The sequence below is a fragment of the Pseudoliparis swirei genome, chromosome 12 (genome assembly GCF_029220125.1).
Source record: "Pseudoliparis swirei isolate HS2019 ecotype Mariana Trench chromosome 12, NWPU_hadal_v1, whole genome shotgun sequence".
Classification (NCBI taxonomy): domain Eukaryota; kingdom Metazoa; phylum Chordata; class Actinopteri; order Perciformes; family Liparidae; genus Pseudoliparis; species Pseudoliparis swirei.
Genome location: NC_079399.1, coordinates 18,887,525 through 18,907,294, shown reverse-complemented (window position 1 = coordinate 18,907,294; position 19,770 = coordinate 18,887,525). Strand labels below are relative to the sequence as shown.

The window sequence follows — 19,770 nt, the reverse complement described above, 5'->3', positions numbered from 1 at the left end:
ACTCCTCCCCCATCACAGACCCCTCCCTAATAACACACTCCTCCCCCATCACACAGTCCTCCCTAATAACACACTCCTCCCCCATTACACACTCCTCCCCAATAACTGACTCCTCCCCCATCACACAGTCCTCCATAATAACAGACTCCTCCCCCATCACACATTCCTCCCTAATAACAGACCCCTCCCCAATCACACACTCCTCCCTAATAACAGACTCCTCCCCAATCACACATTCCTCCCTAATAACAGACCCGATACAGTAACAGTTACGATAGCCTATCATTTAACTTTTAAAGGAAGGCATGCGCCGTGTAAGACTGCGTGAGCCCGTGCCGAGCACATCAGCGTCAGGCTGGGCGCGATGGAGAGACCGGTCCTCCTGAAAACATGGAGACCGATGATGACAAGAGCAGCCTTAACTCCGATTAGTACTGTCATGATCTGGAGTTTGTGTCTCGTTTTGTGTCTTGTTTTGAAGTCCTTGTGTCGTCTGTCTCCCTGTGATTGTCTGCCCTGGTCCTGATTGTTTCCTTCTATGTGATTGCTGGCCCCGCCCTCATTGTGTCCACCTGTGTCTCGTTCCCCGTTGTCCAATCCTCTCACCTTGCCTGTGTATGTAAACCCTGTTCGTCTCATTCCCAGGGTGGCTTCGTACTGTTTGGTCAGCGTGTTTGTCGTCCTGTTCTGGTTTCTTGGAGTAAAGATTGTTTTGTGCAGTAATGTCGGCGTTTGGGTCCTCTCTTGCTGCGACAACCTGGACTCATCATGACAGAACGAAGCCACCAATAATGGACCCAGCCTTCAGTTTCTGCTGCACGGTTCCTGCCTGGCCAGTTGACGCTCATGTTCTTCTGGAGGAGATGTGGGAGTCCCTCCGGGCCCTGGAGTCAATAACGCCGGTTCCAGCCCCCGATGTTCCGGTTCCAGTCCACGATGTTCTGGTTCCAGTCCCCGGTGTTCCGTCACCGGCTCCAGTCCACGATGTTCTGGTTCCAGTCCCCGGTGTTCCGTCACAGGCTCCAGACCCCGAGGTTCCAGTCCACGATGTTCCGGTTCCAGTCCCCGGTGTTCCGGCTCCAGCCCCCGATGTTCCAGTCCCCGGTATTGCGCCTCCGTTCCGACCGGCCCCGGTTCTCCCCATCCCGCCTCCGTCCCGGTCAGTCACAGTTCCCCATGTTCCATCCCGTCCATCCCCGGTTCCCCGTGACCCGTCCAGCCCCGGTTCCCCATGTCTCGTCTCCTGGTCCCACAGAGCCCCCATCCCCAGACCCCGGTACCCCTGTGACTTCCTCTCCTGAGCCCGGTCCCCTAGCTCCCCGCTCTTGTCCTCCGGCCCGCCCTCCAGAGCGCGCCCCTCGGCCTGGTGATCGTCCTGCGGCCCGCCCCCCGGACTGCTTCTGCAGCCTTGGACCCTCCTCCGGCTCCCCTCCACCCACCCTTGTGGAACGCTTGGCCGTCTGGAATTCGTCCCTTGAGGGGGGGGTACTGTCATGATCTGGAGTTTGTGTCTCGTTTTGTGTCTTGTTTTGAAGTCCTTGTGTCGTCTGTCTCCCTGTGATTGTCTGCCCTGGTCCTGATTGTTTCCTTCTGTGTGATTGCTGGCCCCGCCCTCATTGTGTTCACCTGTGTCTCGTTGTCCAATCCTCTCACCTTGCCTGTGTATGTAAACCCTGTTCGTCTCATTCCCAGTGTGGCTTCGTACTGTTTGGTCCGCGTGTTTGTTGTCCTGTTCTGGTCTGGTCTGTGATTGTTGGAAATAAATAATAGTTTGTACAGTACTGTCGGCATTTGGGTCCTCTCTCGCTGCGACAACCCGGACTCCCCACGACAAGTACCGTAACGTTGATTGCAAGTCTTGCATTCATAAAAGTACTCCAACAAAGAATACATTTGCCATTATAAACAAGTTTAAGCTAGCTACGAGCGCGACGGTCTGATATCCCTTTCTTGTCAGTGCGGCCATGAGAACGGCTTTTACAGGGAATATGACCGAAGAGGTTTTTAATGTCGTCATGCTCTTCTTTTTTTAAAGTTTCGGTTCAGGCACCGTTTAGGCACCAGTATCGTTTTAAAAGTACCGGTTCAGCACCGGTATCGAAAAAAACACAAAAAACGATACCCATCCCTAGTCAGCACTGACCTCTCACAGATTTGTCCGGCGTAGCCCTCTTGGCACTTGCACCGCAGAAGTCCACTTCCTTTGTCACAGCGTGCTGCAAAGCTGAATGGAAACAAAGGGGTAAAAGTATTTTCAGAGATTACCCACCGCCTGCCGGCGCACAGTCTTGGGGATGCAGAAACAAAAAAAACAGACCGGCTTACTTGTTGGAGGGGACGGAGAGGGGGCAGGCGCATGGTCGGCAGGAGTGGCGTCCTTCCAGGCTGCGAGCCAGCATGTAGCCATCTTCACACATTTCACAGAAGTCACCTGTACTGTGTTCCCTGCAGTTCTGAAAGGGAGGATTATTAGAAGCAGTAAGTCAGTGCGTTTACATGATGGTATAATCGAATCTCGCTGTAGTCGGACTATGCTATCTTTTGGGGGATCTGCTATTATCCCAATATACATGGCAGTGAGTAATTCGAATCATTGGCCGAAAGCATGTCATATCCGATAAGATAGGTGGCGCTGTTTTCATTACAACTCGTGGTGATACAGCCATTTCCGCTTGACCTCTTCACCACTACCAACAACAACCAACAACAACAACATCAACATTTCGAGAAAGAACCATGAACTTTAGTATGTTCAACTCCTTCAACTCCTGGAGAAACTACACCAGCGCAGAGCTGAAGGTCCTGATGGCATCAGCCCCAGGGTCCTAAAGACCTGCGCCACCCAGCTGTCTGGTGTCCTGCAGCGCCTCTTCAACCTCAGCCTGAGGCTGGGGGAAGTCCCGGTGCTGTGGAAGACGTCGTGCCTGGTCCCTGTCCCCAAGAAGTCAACACCATCTGGCCTCAACGACTACCGACCGGTCGCCCTCACCTCCCATGTGATGAAGGTGCTGGAGAGGCTGGTCTTGGCCCACCTCCGGCCGCAGGTGAAATCGTCGCTGGACCCTCTGCAATTTGCTTACCAGCCTCATGTGGGAGTGGACGACGCCATCATCTACCTGCTGCAACGAGCTCAGTCGCACCTGGATGGAACCGGTGTCTCTGTGAGAGTCACTTTCTTTGACTTCTCCAGTGCATTTAACACCATCCAGCCACTGCTGCTGAGTGAGAAGCTGCGGTGGCCGTGTGGACGCGTCCACCATCTCCTGGATCACTGACTACCTCACAGGCAGACCACAGTTTGTCAGAATGGGCGTGTGCTGTCTGGAACGGTGGTCAGTGATGTTGAGCCCCACAGGAACTGTTCTGTCTCCTTCCTCTTCACCCTGTACACCAGTGACTTCCAGTACAACACGGAGTCATGCCATCTGCAGAAGTACTCTGATGATTCTGCAGTGGTCGGGTGTATTAGGGATGGACGGGAGGAGGAGTACAGGGCAGTGGTGAGTGACTTTGTAAAGTGGGCCGATGCGAACCACCTGCGGCTGAACGTGGCCAAGACCAGAGAGATGGTGGTGGACTTCAGGAGGAAGGCGACAGCTCCTACACCTCTGAGTGTCCTGGGAGTGGACGTGGACATGGTGGAGGAGTACAAGTACCTGGGCGTCTCCATCGACAGCCGACTGAACTGGAAGGCCAACATCAACGCTGTGTACAAGAAGGGGATGAGTCGACTCTTTGTCCTGAGAAAGCTTGATCCTTCAACGTGTGCAGCAAGATGCTGGAGTTATTCTACCAGTCGGTTGTGGCCAGTGTGCTGCACTTTGCCATTGTCTGCTGGGGAGCAGCATCGAGCCGGTGACACCAGCCGCCTTAACAAACTGGTTAGGAAGGCTGGCTCCATCATCGGCTGCCAGCTGGAGCACCTGGAACAGGTGGTGGAGAGGAGGACGTTGAAGAAACTGGTGTCCATATTGGACAACCCGGACCACCCTCTCCACCACCTCCTACAGGGACAGAGGAGTACTTTCTCCAAACGTCTCCTCACGCTCCGCTGCCACAAGGACAGATACAGGAGAACATTCCTGCCGACGGCTATGAGGCTCTACAACAGTTCACCTCTTGCCAGATCACCCTAACCCTTCTTATATTTGTGTTTTTTTTTATTTATTTATTTTTTTAAATAATTTTTTTTATTTTTTATTCTTGTGTGTTGCTGCTACTGGCTCGACAAATTTCCCCTTGGGGATTAATAAAGTATATATCTATCTATCTATCAATAGATTATGCATAAATTCTGTCTGCTCTTCGGTCCAGAAATGTGTGGTGGGTCTTGTGTTCTCCATAGCGTTGTTTGTTTGTTTTCTGCCGGCCAGGCTCCCGGCAGTGACAACTTATCGTCTCTTTCGACTTCCGGGTCACGACATGGGAGGGAGGGAGGAGGGCGGCGGGATCTCAAGCATGCGCAAAGACGCAAAGTCCAGTTCCTAATCCAATTCACCGTTACATGCCGCGATAGTCGAATTATCAACCGGATCGGTTCGAGTTATCCAGGGGTGTTAATCGGATCGTAGTCGGACCGCACATAGTCGAACAAAGGTGTTTACATGAAACGGATAATTCGATTTCAGTCCGACTAAGCCAGTTATTCGAGTGCATGTAAACACGGTCAGTGATTTGTTCAGTCTGATGTGGAGAGAATCAACGAGGGGGGGAACTTACTATACAAATGCCAGTGATGTCTTCGCAGTAGTCCGCGTGGCCCTTGCAGTTACATGGCAAGCAGATGTTTTGCTCACTCAGGAAAAGTCTCTTTCCACACACCTGCAGCGGGAACAGAAAACAATTCTCAGTAATGAAGTAATAATCTCAAAGATTTTCTTTCATATAAGCGTCTGTTCAGTTACTATCTTTCTTCCAAAGGAGGTAATACTGGTGGTGGGAATTGGGTGTCACCAAACCAGTGGTTGCAAGGCGATAAAGAGACAGACTTCGCTCTTTAACTCACTTGTATGTATGTGTATCGATGCATTTGTTTTGCAATTTTATTTTTAGAAACTAATTTAGTGCAACATGCAACAACGCAGCATTCCAAACAATCTGAACCGGGGCGTTGACAACGGGTGCTGCACTAACACCGCTAATACACCTGAGCATCTATCATTTGAAACCACTTAATGTTAAAGATGACGTTAAAGTTTGTTTTTTGCTTTTGAACTTTTACATTACATTACATGTCATTTAGCAGACGCTTTTATCCAAAGCGACTTACAATAAGTGCATTTCAACCTAGAGTACAAACTAAGAACAACAAGAATACAGGAAGTAACATTTCCTCAACATAGTCGAACTACAAAAGTACCATAAGTAAGTGCTATCTAAGTGCCACTGAAGTGCTAATCTGTGTTTTAATCCAGATATAGTCGGAAAAGGTGTGTTTTCAGTCTCCGACGGAAGATGTAGAGACTTTCTGCTGTCCTGATGTCAGTGGGGAGCTCGTTCCACCACTGAGGAGCCAGGACAGCAAACAGTCTGGATTTCAGTGATTAGCTCGAGGTGCAGGAGGCACAAGTCGATTGGCTGTTGCCGAGCGGAGCTAACGTGCGGTGTACGGTGTGACCATATCCCGGATGTAGACGGGGCCCGATCCGTCTAGAGCACGGTACGCCAGGACCAGTGTTTTGAAGCGGATGCGAGCAGCCACGGTAACCAGTGGAGAGAGCGGAGGAGCGGAGTGGTGGTGAATTTCGGGAGGCTGAAGACCAGTCGAGCTGCTGCATTCTGGATGAGCTGCAGGGTCGGATGGCCTTAGCAGGTAGACCAGCCAGGAGGGAGTTGCAGTAGTCGAGGCGTGAAATGACCAGAGCCTGTGTCGCCTTCTGAGTAAGAAGAGGACGTATTCTCCTGATGTTGTGCAGCATGTACCTACAGGAACGCGTCGCAGCGATGTTGGCCGTCAGGGAGAGTTGACTGTCGAGTGTCACCCCGAGGTTCCTGGCAGTCCGGTAGGGGCCAACACAGAGCTGTTGAAGGTGATAGTCAGGTCGTGGGTGGGGAGCCTTTCCTGGAAGGAATAGTAGCTCAGTCTTGTCAGGGTTGATCTTCAGGTGGTGAGCAGACATCCACTGAGAGATGTCAGTCAGACAGGCAGAGATTCACGCCACCCGTGTTTCGGATGGTGGAACGACGAAGATCAGTTGGGTGTCATCAGCATAGCTATGGTAGGAGAAGCCATGCCAACGAATGACAGAGCCGAGAGAATTTGTGTACAGAGAGAAGAGGAGGGACCCAGGACGGAGCCTTGAGGAACCCCAGTAGTGAGAGGACAAGGATCAGACACAGATCCTCTCCAAGTTTCCCGTGAGGTGCGGTCTTTAAGGTAGGAAGAGAAAAGAGCGAGTGCAGTGCCTGAGATCCCCAGGTCCTGAAGAGAAGAGATCAGGATCTGGTGGTTCACGGTGTCAAATGCTGCAGAAAGGTCGAGAAGGATAAGGACAGAGGAGAGAGGCTGCTCTAGCAGTGTGAAGCTGCTCAGAGACAGCAAGGAGGGCTCTCTGTCGAGTGGCCGCCTTGAATCCAGACTGGTGAGGGTCAAGAAGGTTGTTACTGTGGAGATAGGGACACTTGGCTCAAGATAGCTCGCTCCAGAGTTTGGAGAGAAAAGGAAGAAGAGAGACCGTCTGTAGTTGCTGACTTCAGACGGTCGAGCGTGGGTTTCTTCAGGAGAGGGTTGACTCGCCTCCTTCAGAGAGTTAGGAAACAGCCAGTTGAGAGGAGCTGTTAATAAGATGGGTGAGGAAGGTCAGAAGGTCAGGAGCAATAGCCTGGAGAATGGGAGACGGACGGGGTCAAGGGCGCAGGTGGTCGGTCGGGCGGAGGTCACCAAGCTAAGAACTTGATTGGGAGACAAGGGTGAAAGAGAAAGAGAGGGGATGAAGAAGTTAGTGTTGGTGAGGTGATAGAAGATGGATTTGTAAAGGAGGCGGATGTCATCTATCTTGTTTGTAAAGTAGTCGACAAAGTGGCTCGGCAAAAGGGTGGAAGGAGGGGACAGGGGATCAAGGAGGTTGGAAAAGATAGAGAAGAGTTTTTGGGGTTAGAAGGAAGACTGAATTTTGGTCAGGTAGAACGAGCTTTTGGCTACAGAGATAGAGGAAGAGAAGGAGGAGAGAGATTGATAGAAGAGCAAGTCTTCCGCTTGATTCGCCATTTTCTTCCATTTTCCGCAGGGGGTGGCTCTCTCAAGGCACCGAGTCCGACAACCACGGAGCGGAGAGGATTTCAACCGGTGTCTTAAAAGGACAAAGAGAATCAAGAGATGAAGACAGGGAAGAGAGGAGAGTGTCTGCGGCAGAGTTAGGATGCATGAGTGAGAAGCAGTCAGTTGAGGGGAGAGCAGATAGGACAGAGGAGGCAAGAGAGGAGGGACAGAGGGTGCGAATGTTCGGCGCGGCGTACAGGTGCAGAGTCTGTAGATATGGGTTGTCAGTACCAGAGAGCGAGAGAGTAAGAGATGAAGAAGTGGTCAGAGACATGGAGAGGAGTCACAGTGAGGTTAGAGGTAGAGCAGTTTCTTGTGAAAATGTAGTCAAGGTGGTTGCCGGCTTTGTGAGTAGGAGGGGAGGGACTGAGTGAGAGGTTAAAGGAAGACAATAAGAGTAAGAGATCACATGACTTCTCTGTCTGGATGTTAAAGTCACCCAGAAGGATGAAGGGGGCCGTGTTCATGAAGTTCGATAGGAGGACGTCTAGCTCGTCAAGAAATCTCCCAAAGAACCAGGGGACGGTGAGAACAACAATGTGAAGTTGGACGGATGAGTAACGGTCACCGCATGAAACTCAAAAGTCAGTGGGATGAAGAGTGAAGCGGGTAGGGACAGAAACACCATGTGGGTGAGATGAGTAAACCTGTACCTCCACCCGACCAGAGGGTCTGGGTGTGTGGCTAAAGGAGAAGGCAGAGGAGAGCAGCCGGGTAGACGTGTTGTCTACTGTGATCCAGGTCTCAGTGAGAGCCAGGAAGTCAAGCGACTGCTCCACAGCAAAGCCAGAGATCAATACGGGCTTGCGGTTGGCTGACTGAGAGTTACAGAGGGCTCCTATGACCAGCTGCTGGTCCTCCTGTTGGGTGTGGAGTGGGATAGGTGAGAAGGGGAACAGTAACACAGGAGTACAATAATGGCAGGTCCTATAGTAGCTCACGGTAGAATACCTTTGGGTATGTATGGAAAAAGACACATACTCAAAATGGGAATACTCCTATGCCCCCGAGCCAGGGTCTCGACTCTATGGAGGATGTCTGCTGTCTGTCTACTCCTTGTAAGACAGGATGTCTTTGTCCTCCGGTCCTCGACTCCAGCAGAAGAGACCTATGTCTTTTGTCTCCAGTCTCGACTCCAACGGAAGACTCCTATGTCTTTGTCCTCCAGGTAGGCTCAGAGGAAGGGTTCCACAAGTCCGATGAATGATCTCACCCTGGACAGCTGACAGGTCAGCCCCAACGGAAGAGCATTCAATGAGGAGGACAATAGTAGTCTGTAAGAATTCCATCGTTTGACCTTTTTATTTCCACTCAGTTGGTCGGCTGCATCCAGGATAGCCACAAGCCGGAACATTCCACAGACCAAGAGTACTGTATGGCTACTTATGATTCACATTTTTCCTTTGATTTATTCACAGATGAACTGTCAGACAAGGACAGGCTTATGTAGTCAGCTAATGCAAAACAACCCGTGAACAGCAGCACTTATTCTTCCAGCGGCCCCCTTCCCATGGCTTTCCCTCTGACACATAGTTCACATGCGCTGATAGCAGACCCATACATCACTACCACGTAAACATGCAATGTGTCAACCTTCCGTGTAAACACCTCCTTTAGAAAAAGGCAACTGATTATGCAAACGGGTTCGGTGCTCTCAGGGAAAAAAAGCTACAAGTTTTGGCCTCATATGGTAGTCCAAAACACAAGTTTATGGGAAAAGATCCCGAGCTACTTACCATTTGTAAAGCCACTTTAAAGTGTTTTGAATGGCTTCAAGACTATATGCTGTGTGACCGTCTGTAATGGGTAAAACAGCTGCTGGAGCACAGGGCAGTGGGTTAAGGTCAGGGGAGTCACTACAGATGGTCTTGAGGCAGGACATGAACTATTTAGACCAGAGTCCTCTAACTTGAGAGGTATGCATCTCAGATATACAACCCAGCAGCTTGTGCAAGAACATTCTCCAGCTTGTTGTTGATGTTTTCTTCTGTTCTTTTGATTTTTGGAATGTTCCAGAGAATTCCAACACTTTTGGGGAATAGAGCCCTTTTTTACATTTTCAAAAAAAATATAGATGAGAAAATGTATATCAATTTCACATCTGTCAGTCAGTATGAAGCTGAGGCTAACGCCTAGTGAGGTAAGGAAGTATGGATACAGGGATAAACAACAAATTAAATTAAAATAAAATTAAAAACAGTTCTAAAATTTCTAAATAAATTAACTAATGGTATCGGATGTGGTATTTTGGGGTTTTTGAGAGAGTTTTGAGAGTGTTTGTACCTGTGTGTCGCGCGACTCGCAGAGAGCGATACGCCGTTATGGAGCGGCGGCGCTGGGCTTTAGCCCAGAAGAAGTAAGCAGAAGAAAGAGCAGCGAAAATTTTTTTTAGAGACACTCTCCTCAGACAGCAGCTTGCTGTTACTTCGCCCTGCCCAGTCTGACTCTGTTTTTTTGAATGACTGACACGTGCGACCTGGAGGTGTTAACCACTTGTGTGCCAAATCTTTTTTGTTTGTTTTGAAATTAACATTCGGGGCTAATTAAAAAACATCCGGGGCTTTAGCCCCGGGTTTTTTAGCCTAGGGACGCCACTGGTTCACGCCAGAGGAGAGGCGAACCCTTGCGTTGCTTTACTAAATGTACTCGCGTGAGTTCAGTCGCCGGACTATTTGTCACGTTTTCACTCGCTAGAAGCGCCGGAGGGGGGCTTTATCGTGGCATATAACAGTTCGTTACCACCGTCCACCACGGAAGAAATACACACTCTTTGTTCTGTTGAGAAAGTCCTACACACGTCGGACCATCAAGCCCTCGAGTCTGGGTTAATAATAAAAATAGTACATATTATATTATCCGTAGCCGCACGCAGCTTCTCCAGGAACTGCGTCTGGATGACGGCCGCTTCCAGACGATCAATATCCTCTGTAGGTTCTGATTCAACAGTATGACGTCAATGACGTCACGCGGAGCATTTCAACAGTCTCACCTACTTTTACCGCCTGAGTTTAAAAAATCAGCCCGAATGAGGCGCATTTTTCGCGTCGTGTCATTCACGCGCCCGGCGGACATCCAGACGCGCGTGTGTGCGTGTGTGACCACATTGACTTTGTATTAACAAACATCCCCAGTTCCCCTATTTTGAATTCCTAAATCAGTCACTAAGGTTGAAGTGAGTGCTGCTTCATGTTTTTCAGTATTTATAATATAGTCAGAAGAAAAGTTAATGTTGAATATGTGAATCTTTTTTAATTACCCTTGTTTAATTTATTTATAGTTTGTGTATAAAAGCTGCTCCTCAAGACTCTGACTTGTAGAGCAGCTTTATGTGTCATAGGTTCAGTGAGTGAGACATGAATTACATCTTTTGAGGCTTTTTATGTTTTATCTTTTTATGAATCGCCACCTTAACGTGGTGGAGGAGTTTGAGAGGCTCAGTGATCCCGGGAGCTATGTTGTCCGGGGCATTAGCCCCTGGTAGGGTCTCCCAAGGCAAACAGGTCTCGGAGAGAGCCCAGACTAAGAGCGGTTCAAACCCTGATGAAAAGCAGCACTTCGAGCTTCAGCTACCTCGCCGGACAAGGGAAACGGGGCACCTCCCGGAGCCAGACCCAGGAGGGGAGCTCGCCGGCAAGCGTCTGGTGGCCGGGTCTTCGCCTATGGGGCCGGGTCAGGCTCAGCCCGAAGAAACAACATCGAGCAGCAACCCTGTGGACCCACCACCCGCAGGGACAATCATCGGGGTCGGGTGCTATGTAGACCGGGCGGCAGGCTGGGCACGGGACCTGGGCGGGCCGATCGCCGGCGACATAGACTAGCTCTAGGGACGTGGAACGTCACCTCGCTAGCCGGTGCCGGAGCTGGTGCGGGAGGTGGAGCAGTACCAACTAGATCTAGTTGGGCTCACCTCCACGCACAGCGTTGGCTCTGGAACCAAGCTCCTGGAGAAGGGTTGGACTCTCTTCTTTTCTGGAGTTGCCCAGGGTGAGAGGCGCCGGGCGGGAGTGGGGATACTCACAAGCCCCCGGCTGAGCACTGCCGTGTTGGAGTTTGCCCCGGAGAACGAGAGGGTCGCCTCCCTGCGCCTACGGGTTGCGGGGAGTAAAGCTCTGACTGTGGTTTGTGCTTATGCACCAAACCGCAGTTCAGAGTATCCGGCCTTCTTGGAGTCGGTGGGAGGGGTCCTGGAGAGAGTACCGCCTGCCGACTCCATAGTTCTCCTGGGAGACTTCAACGCTCACGTGGGCAATGACAGAGAAACCTGGCGGGGAGTGATTGGGAGGAACGGCTTGCCCGATCTGAACCCGAGCGGTGTTCTGTTATTGGACTTCTGTGCTAGCCACTGCTTGTCTATAACGAACACCATGTTCGAACATAAGGTGGTTCATAAGTGTACTTGGTACCAGAACACCTTAGGCCGGAGATCGATGATCGACTTTATAATCGTATCATCTGATCTGCGGCCGTATGTCTTGGACACTCGGGTGAAGAGAGGAGCAGAGCTGTCAACTGATCACCACCTGGTGGTGAGTTGGATCAGATGGCGGGGGAGTCAGCCAGAGAGACCTGGCAAGCCCAAACGTAGTGCGGTGAACTGGGAACGCCTGGTCGAGGACCCTGTCCGGGAGGTCTTCAACTCCCACCTCCGGATGAACTTCTCACACATCCCGAGGGAGGTTGGGGACATGCAATCCGAGTGGACCATGTTCAAAGCCTCTATTGTGGAAGCGGCCGACAGGAGCTGTGGTCGGAAGGTCATCGGTGCCTGTCGCGGCAACCCAAGAACCCAGTGGTGGACACCGGGGTCAGGGAAGCCGTCAAGCTGAAGAAGGAGGCCTACCGGGCCTGGCTGGCCCAGGGTCTCCTGAAGCAGCTGACGGTACCGCAGGCCAGAAGGGCTGCAGCTGCGGTGGTCGCGGAAGCAAAACTCGGGCATGGGAGGAGTTCGGGGAGGCCATGGAGAAGAACTTTCGGTCGGCCTCAAGGAGGTTCTGGCAAACCATCCGACGGCTCAGGAAGGGAAACAGGGTCTACCCCAGGCTGTTCTCATCATGGGGGGGAGCTGCTGACCCGGACAGGGGACATCGTCGGACGGTGGAAAGAACACTTTGAGGAACTCCTAAATCCGGCCAACATGTCCCCTCTAGAGGGGGCAGTGCCTGTAGACTTGGGGGGGGGGGGGGTCGCACCAATACCCCTGGCAGAGGCCGCTAAGGTTGTTAAAAAGCTCCTTGGTGGCAAGGCGCCGGGGGTGGATGAGATCCGCCCTGAGATGCTGAAGGCGCTGGACATTGTTGGGCTGTCTTGGCTGACACGCCTCTTCAATGTCGCATGGGGGTCAGGAACAGTATCCTTGGACTGGCAGACCGGGGTGGTGGTTCCCATTTTCAAAAAGGGGGACCGGAGAGTGTGCTCGAACTATCGTGGAATCACACTTCTCAGCCTCCCTGGGAAAGTTTATGCCAGGGTACTGGAAAGGAGGCTCCGACCGCTGGTCGAACCTCGGATTCAAGACCAGCAGTACGGATTCCGTCCCGGTCGTGGAACTGTGGACCAGCTCTTCACCCTCGCAGGGGTCCTCGAGGGGTCCTGGGAGTATGCCCAACCAGTCTTCATGTGTTTTGTGGATTGGAGAAGGCTTTCGACCGGGTCCCTCGGGAATTGTTGTGGGGGGTGCTGCGGGGGTATGGGGTTCCGGACCCGTTGCTACGGGCTATCCGGTCTCTGTACGCCTGCAGTAGGAGCTGTGTTCGCATCCTCGGCAGTAAGTCAGACACGTTCCCGGTGGGTGTTGGTCTCCGCCAGGGCTGCCCTTTATCACCGGTCCTGTTTGTGATTTTCATGGACAGGATATCTAGGCGCAGCCTGGGGGTGGAGCAGGTCAGGTTTGGGGGTCTTGGGATCGCCTCTCTTCTGTTTGCAGATGATGTGGTCCTGTTAGTATCCTCAGACCATGACCTCCGGCACTCACTGGGGCGTTTTGCTGCAGAGTGTGAAGCGGCAGGGATGGGAGTCAGCACCGCCAAATCTGAGGCCATGGTGCTCTGCCGGAAACCGGTGGATTGCTCCCTCCAGGTGGGGACAGAGTGCCTGCCCCAAGCGAAGGAGTTCAAGTATCTCGGGGTCTTGTTCACGAGTGAGGGTAAGATGGAGCGGGAGATCGACAGGCGGATCGGTGCAGCTACAGCAGTAAAACAGGCGCTGTACCGGTCTGTCTTGGTGAAGAGAGAGCTGAGCCGAAAGGCGAAGCTTTCAATTTACTGGTCGGTCTACGTTCCAATCCTCACCTATAGTCATGAACTTTGGGTAGTGACCGAAAGAACGAGGTCGCGAATACAAGCGGCCGAAATGAGTTTCCTCCGTAGGGTGGCCGGGCTCAGCCTTAGAGATAGGGTAAGGAGCTCGGACATCAGGACTCAGCTTGGAGTCGAGCCGCTACTCCTTCGCATCGAAAGGAGTCAGCTGAGGTGGTTCGGGCATCTGATTCGGATGCCTCCTGGACGCCTCCCGTTAGAGGTTTTCCAGGCACGTCCTACTGGGAGGAGGCCCCGGGGAAGACCCAGGACACGCTGGAGAGATTATATCTCCCGGCTGGCCTGGGAATGCCTCGGGATCCCCCAGAATGAGCTGGAAAGTGTTGCGGCCGAGAGGGAAGTCTGGGTCAACCTGCTGGGTCTGCTGCCCCCGCGACCCGACCCCGGAATAAGCGGATGAGAATGGATGGATGGATGGATGGATGAAAGCACTGTTTAGACATGTTTTAAAGTCTGAAGTTACTGAGTAGTAATGTATGTTGTATTACCTTGTGTCCTTAAGATTCACTTGTTGGTTCATAATTGACTGTAAAAGGGAATATTACTAAATAGTTTTGTTGTGCATACTGTGATATTCTGAACTCTCAGATTCAAACTGCACCATCTTTTCATTAAATACATTTGAGAAGTTAAAAATGTCCCTCGATTTAGGTCTCAGCTTGTCATTCAGGGGTGATAGTACGTCCCAAAGCCAGACCAGTAGAGAACCACAGCCCCAGACCAGTGGAGAACCACTACCCAGACCAGTGGAGAACCACTGCCTAGACCAGTGGAGAATCACCTGTCTCAACTGTGACAAAGCTTTTAACAAAGTTAATGTAATAATGTTTGTTTGATCTTTGATAAAGTAATGTGGGTTAAAATAAATATAATGAAATTAAATAGATTTATTTTATAATATTAAATACATTTGCATATATAGTTATACATTTATATAAGTACACCTAAATAAACAATAAACAAATGCAAAGACAGTTATTTAACAATATGTTCTGGAGTAGTTAGAATTATACCGTGTTAGTGACAACCGGCCCTTTGAGGGCAGCCATGAGGCGGATGTGGCCCTCGGTGAAAATGAGTTTGACACCGCTGGTGTAAGGTGTGACCATGTTGATGCACTCTTAGCTTATCATGCGTTGTAAAATAACTATTAAAAAGTGACACAAAGCTACATTTTCTCTTGATTTGTCTGTCTGAAATATATCATTTTTTGTGTGAGAATGTAAGATATGGGGGATTTGAAAAAGAAATCGGTCACATTTTTACATTGGTGAATATAGGGCTAAATAATCATCTTTACTTCTTCCTTTCTAATGTGTCTCTGCTTTAACATTGAACAGAGCCAGGCTCAAAGCTCGATATCAAGCTAACTATAACTCAATATCAATTGAACTAATCGTATGAGACCTATTTCCTTTGGGGTTTAGAGCTCTAATACAAAATCTGAATTGGGATTTCAAACATAGCGGTTACTTTAAGATACCCTTAATGAACTATAATGGGAATTTAAACAATTGACATTTGCAGCCGTCTGACAACTGTGAGCGCACTCAATAATGTGAACTATTTCTGTGGCCCTCCCACTGTTGTGCCCACAGGGGAGAACAAAGATGACATTCAACACGTTACATACAGCCGCTCTCTATTTCCGTGTGATGAGCTCGCTTCTCAGCATTTGTCAGCGGACTTCCTGTGCGTTGACTCAATGCTTATGGGATACAGCATATGGCTCTATCTCTGCGAAACAGAGCCTGACAAAATGCAGCTGCTAATCGAGCACAATAACAGGATTTGGCTCTACGGCTGAGCGCTGTCCAAAGTCAACACCCCCCCTGGTGATGGAGCTCCAAAAACCGTGGCCGTGCACTTTCTCTGCAGTGTGTGTGGGGTAGGGTCTCTATGACAGTTGGATCTCTAGAATGATGTTTTTCAAAGTTAATTATTAAATGTGTGTTTATGTACATCTGCCCGCCGACAGAGTTTTTTCCCATAGAGGGAGAATTAAGTGGATTAGGTGGTAAAGCTGGAATCTCATTTCCGCTTTGCCTCGCAACTGGCTGCTGTATTTACAATGACCTTGAAGAAGGGTTCAGATGCCGGATTTAGTCATCCGAACATCCTCAAGACGGGACGGCTCCAGGGTCATGAGAATTTCATCCTAACTCAATAACTGCACACAGACTGTCCGGCTGCAGGGGCGAGGCCTCCTCTCCGGGGATCCTTAACTTTAGAAAACTCAGAAGTTGAGAAATAAACATGTCACAAGAGAAAAATTATTAAATTGCGCTGATTTACAACTGCAAAGTTTGGGGATTGAATACCTCTACATTCTCTATTTTCCCAGGATGCTTCTTCATATAAATCATCTTTGAACAAAGTCACCATATAGTAAGAACCAAGGCTCTCCGGTTCGATCCTATGGGGCCAATGGACACAAATCAACCCCAAAAGCATCCAAAGCAGCCACATAATTACATTAACAGTGGACCCTATGAGACGTCATAGATCCCATCTGCCATCGAGGTCTGGATCGTGGAATATGACTACTATCAACTATGCCATGGCCCTTTTGAGACTCCACCCACTCCTCCTCTCTCCCCCCATCTGCCTGATGGATCGTGGAGGTCTCCATCGTGGAATATGACTACTACCAACTATTTATACACTCTGTCATATTCATTGATTGTGTTTTTACTTGGTTTTAATTTGTGTGTAATGATTCCTTCTGTACACATTACATCTATTGCACCTGTCCATCCTGGAGAGGGATCCTCCTCTGTTGCTCTCCTGAAGGTTTCTTCCCTTTTTTTCTCCGTGAAGGGTTGTTTGGGAGTTTTTCCTGATCCGATGTGAGGTTCTGGGACAGGGATGTCTATATGTACAGATTGTAAAGCACTCTGAGGAAAATTTGTAATTTGTGAAAATGGGCTATACAAATAAACTGAATTGAATTGAATTGAACAGAACATTTCTGTAAAAGGTTAGAGTTGTAGTTTATCAATAGCAACCATTTTACTCAATAATAATGTAAGGAAAATCAATTATAGTTACGGTAGTATTAGGAAACTAAAAGGCATGGTTGAATCTAGGAAATTCATATCAGTCCAAAACATCGTCACTTCATTATCATGAGAGATTTGTGTGAAATTGTCTTAATTAGTATAAAGATTGTTGAGTTAAGGTCCAAACTATCTTTTGTGAGGTCTCAGTGACCTTTGACCACCAAATTCTATTCAGTTCATCACTGAGGCCATGTGTGCGTGCCAACTTTTAAGAAATTTGTTCAATGCTTTCTCCGAGACATCACAAAACGGGACAGACGTGAAGTCACAGTGACCTTTGACCTCCAAAATCGAATCAGTTTTTCCTTAAATCAAAGTGGATGCTTGTGCCACATTTTAGAAAATAACCTCAAGGTGTTCCTGAGCGTTCATGAGAATGGACCGGACGGACAACCAGCGGCACAACACAAACCAGGTGCAGGTCTGTGACAGGACGAGAACTCCAGTTTCCTGCATGCAAGAAGTCCCACAACCTCCACACACACTTGTATCTGTTTACAGTGGGGACAAACTAACAGCGGGCTGAGAGGATTCAACGCGCAATCTCACGGTAATGATGATGATCGGGATCGAATGAAAAATTGGATTTGATATGATCTCATACATCACACCTTCAGAACAAAACAGATGAACTCAGAAACTGGAAAGATTTGAATGTTTAATAAAGCAAATTGTCTGGTGAGTTGAAAGTTTGGCCCCTGAGCTCATATCCTTCGTAGCATGCTAAGCTAAGGGAACAATGGCAAGTTGTCCTGTACTCTCTCTCTCTCTCTCTCTCTCTCTCTCTGTGTGTGTGTGTCTCTCTCTGTGTGTGTCTCTCTCTGTGTGTGTGTGTGTGTGTGTGTCTCTCTGTCTCTGTCTCTGTGTTGCTCAACATTTGGCAGCTGGTTTTCATTAGGGAACTGCCAGGGAGGGGCATGACAGCAGTGGAGACAGTAACTCACAGCCCATGTGAGCTTTAGCCTCGGGGTACGTCTGATGACATAAACACACACATGCATGAGCACAAAGCAGGATGTTGTGAGGTCCGCAGAGACCCCTCCAGACTGCCATAACTGCCAAAACGCACCCCAAAGCTGCCTCGTCCCTTACGATTTTCACCTTCACATTTTTGGACACAATCATCAGCCTCATTAACACATTAACATACATGCGCAGTGGGCAGAAAAGGTCAGAAACCAAACGAAGCTGTGACAGCATGTACGGTTTCACCAGCCAAAATGAGATCAAACCAAAAGTGCCTTACTTTCAGTAGCGATTGTTGCTGTTCCCCTAGCCTGGCGGCAGAAGCTTGATAAGCGATCCCTGATAGGATGCAGAGAAGGCAGGTCAGAGATTCAGCAGCCATATTTGTGTGTTTGCCCAGTGGAGCACTAATCCTCCCTCTCTGTCCTGGTCTCTGTCAGAGTCTCCTGGCCGTAGAAGAGTCTCTGGGCAGCTCCTCTTGTTCGGCTGCACCCGTTGGCTTGGTTTCTCCAACTGCTGCCGACCCCCAGAAGCAGCTAGTTCCCGGCCCGGCTCGAGTCATGTAAAACAAACTTGTGTGTGGACTTCCTCCCTTCCTCTCCCTCCCGCCCTCCCTCCCTGCCCCGATTCCTCTCCCCTAGCGGACTTGCCTCTCCCCTAAGCCTGTGCCCAAATCACATGCAGATGGGAAGGCTGGAAACGCAGAGCAAGAGTGAGAGGGGGAGTGAGAAAGAGAGAAGGAACGACGGAACAACAGAGCAACAGAGGGCTTCTGTCTCTTGGGCAGAAGGCAGGCAGACAGTGCACCCATCCAGACTGCATATCCCCTCCCCCGCCCCTGACTGGCAAAGTCAGATTGAGTGTCAGCTCCCCCCCATCTCCATTTGCAGGTCAGTGACACCCTTTCACCTTGGGCTCAACCGGCTATCCCCCCCTTCCCTGTGCCCCCCTCTAAAGCTTCAACACTCACTCTGCACTCCGCAGGCAGAACAGAAACAGCTGCTCTGATATCCCAGCCCCAGCTACACCTCACAGTACCCAGACATGAGCTCTCTGTTTGTTTTCCAAGGTCAGGTCATCAAAAGTGGCTGAATTCATGGATATTGTGTGAAGCCGTTAACAGGAAGTGTTTGAGCGAGACACTTCCAGCACAAGGGATGTAGTGTCAGCAATAGTATAGTTGCTTCAAGATCTGATGAGTTAGATACTGTAGATAGAGGCCACATGCTGAAACGGATGACGCTAACACACAGGTTACGGAGACAGCAGTGGCTTCACTACGAAGCTCATGACGTAAGCTGTTCCAAATACGTCTAAGTTATGTCTTGTAAGCCCATCGGACCATGTGGAAGATATATGTCTCAAGAGACTAATAAACGGGATGTCACATTTCAGTTTTGTATGGCAGAGATGTCATACAAGCAAAACAAGGCCTCAGGCAGCTCCATACTTACTATTCCCAACAGAACCTGAGTTCTAACGGTTTTTTGCAAGGAACCCTTAACTTTTCCAGTTTTCAAAAGAGGATAAGACCACTTTTGAACAGATTTGTGGAAACAGCCTTGAAGCTTCAAGCCTCTTGGTTTGGCATTTCAAGAGGTTGACTGACATCTGAGAGCTGGTGTTGATGGGAGATGTAAACCATTGCGGTGCGCCGCCAACTGGAACACATTTCCCCCCTTTTTCAACAAGCCCACAAATCCTTGGTCATGCACCCCTCATTTCAGATGTCTGTCCCTTTCCCACATGTAACACTTGGAAGATTCATTGTACCATTAAGTTTGTTTTTCACTTGGTTGAGTCCCACAAGATGTTTCTTTTGTTTGTGTGTTACAGATGTAGTATTTCAACTCTGTATTTAAGTTTCAATTCAAATGTGATGCAAATCTAAAATATGGGAGTTAGGTACATCGAAGGGCCAGATTTGGCGGCATCTAGTGAAAAGTTTGCGGAAAAGGTTACAGATTGCAACCAACTGAAAGCGTGTAAGAGAACTGTGGTGGCTGACATGAAAGCGCAAATGGTTTTTTCCTTCTGGGGTACTGTAGAAACATGGCGGTGCAGCCATGAAGAGGACCTGCTCCTGAAATAGATATAAATGGCGTATTCGTAGTGAACGGAACAATTCTTATTATGAATTGATAATACAAAAAAAAAATAGAATGATTAA

At 49.5% G+C, this 19,770-nt stretch overlaps 1 protein-coding gene across 1 annotated transcript in view; it reads right to left on the bottom strand.

Moving 5' to 3' along the window:
* Positions 1-18,181, bottom strand: part of lama4 (laminin, alpha 4) — a 42,089-nt gene extending 23,908 nt beyond the window's left edge. Inside the window, exons 1-4 of the mRNA XM_056427998.1 lie at positions 17,881-18,181; positions 4,720-4,821; positions 2,326-2,453; positions 2,144-2,224 (exon numbers count right to left, since the gene is read on the bottom strand). Of these exons, the coding sequence (XP_056283973.1) occupies positions 2,144-2,224; positions 2,326-2,453; positions 4,720-4,821; positions 17,881-17,982 (413 nt within the window). The 5' untranslated portion in view covers positions 17,983-18,181. The remainder of the gene's footprint in view (positions 1-2,143; positions 2,225-2,325; positions 2,454-4,719; positions 4,822-17,880) is intronic.
* Between the last annotated feature and the right edge of the window lie 1,589 nt (positions 18,182-19,770).